Below are 6587 nucleotides of genomic sequence, written 5' to 3'. Positions count from 1 at the left end.
TTTTTTCCTTGTGTGTGTATTAAATTTATCTTTTATGTAATGCTTAAAATAAAAATAAAAAAAATTATGATCATTATATAAAAATATATCATTTGGAAAATTATTAAAAAAAAAAAAATAAAATAAATAAATAAATCATACATATAAATAAATATACATATATATAATATATTTATATATATTATTTTGTTATATATAATTACCATTTTAAGATCCTTTTGATTTTTTTTTTTTTTTTTTAAATATGACTTGTGACAGTATGATTGAAATATAATGAAAATATTCCAAGCCCCTTTCTTTGCCTTCTTTTTTTTCTTTCCTGTTTTTTGTTTCTTCCAATGTTATGGTATTTATAAAAATAAGAATATATCAAAAGCATTTCTTATAAATAAGAAAGAGGATGCAAGAAAAGTGTTTTCATCAAACATTAGAAATAAAAGTAAAATATCTAATCGCATTAATAAATTAAATGAACATATAAATAATATTCACGTGGGGCAAATAAAACTAGGATATATTTATGATATTAAAGATAATGATATATATATAAAATTAAAAGATAAAGATAGAAATGTTGTTATAAAAAAGGAAAACAATTATTTATTAGAAAATAAACTACTTTATGATTATTTGTATGATCGAAATTTAATAGATGATCTACTATATAATAAATTAACAAATGAGAAGAACTATAAAGAAATAAAAGAGGAACATAAAGATATTCAAAATCATTATAAAAAGGAGATCAACCCTTGTGTTGTTCTGATAAAAGATGTGAACGAAAAAAATGACGAAATATTAGGAGAATTATATTGTAATGAAATTAGTAAAAGGAAAGATAAAATTTTTGATAAACTTAACGAATTAAAAATTATGGAAAAAAAAATTTTTATAAAAATTTTAAAAAATGTAAGAAATAAATATTATATTGTTTTAATAAATGATTGTATTAAAGGTTATCTACTTTATGATGAAAAATTAAATCTCTCTGATCAATTACATAAAAATTTGGACACTTATTATAATAAAAAATTGAATGAAAAATATGATGACAAAAAAAAAAAAAGTAAAAATATAAATAATGAAAAAATATATAATAATAATTCCAAAAGATTAAGTGCATACATTATAGATGTAAATAAAAAATTAGAATACGTTTTCTTGTCTCTTGATAAATATCCAGAAAATGTATTAAACCAAAAATTAGAAGATATACAACATACTATACTCCAAGAAAATTTATTTGAAAATAATTATTTTAAAGCTGAAGTAATAGATTATTGTAATAATGGAAATAATATTATTGTTAAAATTTTTGAAAATAAAAATGCTACTATAAGAGTTAAAATTAAATCACACAATATTATTAATACAAGAAATATACTTAGAAATTTTGATTATTTAAAAAATAAAGTATTAACACATGAATTCAATAAATATTTTACAAATATGGATGATTCAGTGAATCAAAATATAACAAAGGGATATGCAAATAAAAATCTAATGAATGAAGAAATAAATGCAAAGGAAAAAAATATTCAAACTGGAAAGAATTATTTAAATGATATAAACAGTAAAGATATTGATAGTAACAATAATAATGATCCTAATAGTAGTGATAATAGTAGATATAAAAGTATATATAATAAAAATATGGCTAAAAAAAAAAAAGATTATTTAGATAAATTTAAACAATTTAAAGATCAATATTATGGTTGTAAAGATGTAGATGCTCTAAAATATATTAATGTTGATGATTATATTTATAAAAGAGAAAAATTACTTTACGTAAGAATTATCAACAAAACTGTAGACAGAAATATATATGAAGGATCTATGGTTCATTCAGAAAATATTAATAAAAATATTTATGATATTATTAAACAAATTACGAATAAAAATAATATTTGTATTAATTACGATGTAAAATTAAGATATCCTTCAAAAGTTTTAGCATTCTTCAATAATTTTGTTATTCTTTCTACAAAAATTTTGAAAACAGATATACTTACAGATGTTATAAAAAATCAAGAAAAAAATAAAAATAATGACAAATCAAAACTTCCAAATGTTGTTGAAAAAGATGTTATCACATTAATAGAAAAACGTTATATTGATCATGAAAATTTAAAAGTAGGAGATATCTTCTTTTGTAGATTTGAAAATGTTAAGAGACAAAGTATAAGAAATGTATTTAATTTATCAAATAGCGCTATTATAAATATATATAACACTTTTTTTAAAAAAGATAAAGATTCATATGTTCTACCTTCGAAATATAAAGAAGAACAACATATGTTACATCAAGAAATCAAACAAAAAGAAAAAAAAAAAAAAAAAAAAGATATCAACGAAGGTAATATGAAGGAACACACAAATATTGATACAAATATTGATACAAATACAGATAAAAATATTGATACAAATATTGATACAAATATAGATACAAATATAGATACAAATATAGACACAAATATAGACACAAATATAGACACAAATAATGTCCTACAAAATAATCAAGGGCATGAAAATAAGAAATCTTCCATCGAATATTTAAACAAAAATATTAATCAAATTACATTTGAAGAACTGTTCTTTGAAAAATATGATATTTATTTTATGAAAGCAGAATTACATAAAGATACTGAATATAGATTAAATAAAAACAATATTGATAAAAATTTCAAATTATTGAAAAATATATCTGATAATTATCTTTCAGGTTTTAATAAATCTTATGTAAATTATTCAAGTATTCGTGAACATTATATTCTTACATATTTAGGAGAAGAGAATTATAAAATATATAGACAAATTGTATCTGATTATTTTTCATCCAACGAAAATTCTTATAAAGAACTTCTACAAACAGACTGTCAAGAATTGTTATCAACCATTTTTGATATTGCTCTAGAAAAACCTAATCAACTAAATTTACAAAACATACAAAATTTTAATAAACTCTTATGGGATAAAGTAAAGAAACTTAATGTCAGTGAATTAAATTATGTTTTACAAGATCTCAAGAAATTAAAAAATAGATTATATATTTATCCATGTTCATATGATAATCAAATTGGAAGGATGAACCTTATATTAAATAATCAAAAACCAATTAAAAAGGAACACATACTAAATCTAAATGTAAACGATAATATCAAAGAATTATTAATAAAAGAATACAGGAATTTTAGATTTCCCATTGATTATATAAAAGAATTAATTTTAAAAAAAAAATTCTCTAAACATAAAGACAATGACAAAATTGGTATTATTTATATTCTTGCAGAAGAAACTATTAACCTCTATGAAAATTCAGCAAAGGATGTGCAACCCTTTAGTGAAGAAGAACTTAACACTTTAAGAGCACAAGTTTTGAAGAAATCAAAAAAAAATATTATGGAAGGATCAACTCAGGAAGAGGAAAATTTTCATTCCTCTCTTTATGATGTAGAAAATAATCAAATTAGAAAAATATTATATATGATAAAAGAGTAAGTTTTCAATATGTGCAAATAATTTATATATATATATATATATATATATGAATAATTTTTTTTGTGTGTGTATTTCTCTTTTTTTCTTTTAACATGAACATGTAAAGGTAAAATCATGTCATGTTTTAGCTACATTTTAGCTAGTTACCTGAACGGTTAATAATAATAATGATGATGATGTTTTTACATATTTTGCATGTTTAAAAATATGAGGATATTTTAAAATTATCATAATTTTATAATTTTATATAATATTTAAATTACATAATTCTTCATATTTCATTTTGTAGGGATTTAGAAAAGCAGAAAAAGAAAAACAAATTGGATGAAGTTGACAAAGAATATGAAGAAGAACAGAAAACACATATAGATGCCACAGAACTACATAAGAATTTACCTGAGCTTGAAGAAATGAATAAATTATCGGAGGATGTCTTTTATATGAAGCTTCCATTCGTTGAATAATAAATGAAATGGAATAACACTAATATATATATATATATATATATATATATATATATATATATATATATTTTACATATTTAATATATCATTTAAATTTTAGTTTGTTGCTTTTTTAATTTTTTTTTTTTTTTTCGTAAATCTTTTTTGTAAAAAAATTATATTCATTTTAATTATTTAATTTTTTTTTTTTAGTTATGTGTTCTTTTCTTAAAGATCGCATGGAATGAACACACTTCAAAAAAATATACATATTATATATATATATATTTTTTTTTATATATCAAAATAGTTGCTATCATTCATAAGGCAAGTTCTCATTTAATATTTGATTGATGTCTACCAAATACCAGCCTGATGATTTTAAATTTAAAGTTTCATTAGATTGTATAGAAAAGTTCGGATTTTCCAATTGGTTTTCAAATATTAATTCCATGGTTGTATTTTTAATATTATTTTTTGTAATAATATTTGAGGAACTATTATCGTATGAAGATAAATCATAAGACAATGTTACTAATATATGCATACGTGTAGTAACTCCATTTTTTATAATATTTGATAAGAATTTTATTCTATTTTTACTTTTTAATAAAGCGACATCTTTATTATCAATACATATATATTGATATAAGAACTTTTTGATATTTTTTTTTTTTTGAATATTTCTTTTCCCATTAATATTTCGAATTAAACCTAATATATTATATACACTTAATAATTTGATATTGGTTATTTCTAAATTATCAAAATGAAAATTAAGATTATTATCTTTTAAAATACGGAATATATTTAAAAAATATTCTTCTAAATAGATATTTGTCATTTTAGATATTTGATTTTCATTTAATTCTTTTAAAGAATTTAAGAAGGTATTAACACATAATTTTACTCCATCATAATAAGAATATTTTAAATCTTTTAAATCTTCACTTAATATATTACAAAAATAGAAACTAACGAAATTTCCTAAAATATTTGAAGGGCTATTATTTTTATATAATAAAAAATTATTTAAGAATTTTTGCATTCCTTTTTTATCATTTTCATTATTTATTTTCTTTAAAACTTCAAAAATATCTTGTTTTATATTTTTATTATCATTAGGCAATTTTTCAATATAAGAATCATTACTCTGTTCATTATATTCATTATTAGATTTATTAGAATTAATTTTATTAACTTCTTTTTCATTTGATTCTTTACTATTATATATATTATTTGTTTTTAATGTATCATGTTTCTTTTCTATATGTAATTTGTTCTCATTAATTTGAATATTATTAGCAAGATTCACAAACTTTCCTAAGAACATTGGCGTGTTTTGAAGTTGTATGTTTTCTGTATATTTATTATTATTATTATTATTAATAATAACATTATCATTTTTATGTGTGTTTTTATGACTATTAGTAGTTCGTTCATTATATATATCACTTTTTATATTATCAACACATGTTGTATTTTGATTATTACTATATATATAACTTGATATATTTTTTTCTTTGTTATGTTCATCCTTAACATTTTTATATTCTATTTCTTCAATTATTTGATCATTATTATTAAATGTTTTTTTTTCTATTATATCTTTTTTATCTGTTTTATTTTTTTTCGTTTTACTTAAACTTTCATTTAATCTAGCATAAAATAAATTATCTGTATTTGTTAAATATTTAATTTTTTTTAAAGAAGACACTTTATTTTTGATTTCATCTTTATTTTTTTTATTCTTCTGTGCATATAAAGGTTTTCCATTTAATACATACACATCTTCATCATTTTCTTCTTCTTGCACATTTTTATTTTTCTTTACACTTTTTAATGTTGTGTCCTCCACATGTTTTATTTTTGTATCTTTATTTTCTGAAATATTTCCTGATATAATATTTCTCTTACTATCGAAAAGAAAAAAAACGTTCACTTCATTCTTTCTATATTCTTTGAACCATGTGGGTTTTAATGCATACTTGTAAAATATATGGTATTTAAGGATGGAGATATTTCTCCTCATCTCTTAAAAACAAAAATTATAAATTCAAAAATATAAATAAAAAATAAAATACAAAAAATTAAAATATAAAATACAAAAAATTAAAATATAAAATACAAAAAATTAAAATATAAAATATAAAAAATCAAAACGAAAAAGTATAACAACAATACATTATATTAAATAAATAAATATATATATATACATATATATATAATCTTTATATATATGTGAGGGCTTATTTCACCATTTTATTGATAGAATATTCCCTTTTTTTTTTTTTTTTTTTTTTATTTTATTTATTATTTTAAATAGTTACATAATCTCATATGTTTCACATTTATATGTAATATAGTGTGACCAAAGTATGGAAATAGAAATTAATATAAAAGTATATGTGGGTACACTTTTCATTTCTTCTTTTTTCCAAAAAAATGGATAGAAAAATATATATATATATATATATATATATATATATATATAATCATATAATAATTATAATATAAATATTATAGTATATATATCTAAGTTTTATAAAGATTACAAAAAATAATACGTATATGTAAAATATATACATATATATATATATATATAAGCTTACTTTATATTGTATATTATTATTTTTTTTTTTTTTT

At 18.9% G+C, this 6587-nt stretch overlaps 2 protein-coding genes across 2 annotated transcripts; one reads left to right on the top strand and one right to left on the bottom strand.

Moving 5' to 3' along the window:
* Positions 1 to 273: 273 nt before the first annotated feature.
* On the top strand, positions 274 to 3962 carry PGSY75_1470800 (hypothetical protein; the record flags this gene model as incomplete). The annotated part of the gene is made up of 2 exons (XM_018788387.1): positions 274 to 3494; positions 3788 to 3962. 2 exons carry the CDS (start codon positions 274 to 276, stop codon positions 3960 to 3962), a joined length of 3396 nt encoding a protein of 1131 aa, XP_018639759.1.
* A 295-nt stretch (positions 3963 to 4257) lies between these two features.
* PGSY75_1470700 (hypothetical protein) lies at positions 4258 to 5973 on the bottom strand (the record flags this gene model as incomplete). Its single annotated transcript, XM_018788386.1, has 1 exon — positions 4258 to 5973. One exon carries the CDS (start codon positions 5971 to 5973, stop codon positions 4258 to 4260), a length of 1716 nt encoding a protein of 571 aa, XP_018639758.1.
* Between the last annotated feature and the right edge of the window lie 614 nt (positions 5974 to 6587).

This window comes from Plasmodium gaboni, chromosome 14 (genome assembly GCF_001602025.1).
Source record: "Plasmodium gaboni strain SY75 chromosome 14, whole genome shotgun sequence".
NCBI classification, from domain to species: Eukaryota; Apicomplexa; class Aconoidasida; order Haemosporida; family Plasmodiidae; genus Plasmodium; species Plasmodium gaboni.
The sequence above is the reverse complement of the archived record's forward strand: the minus strand, read 5'-3'. Positions and strand labels throughout refer to the sequence as shown.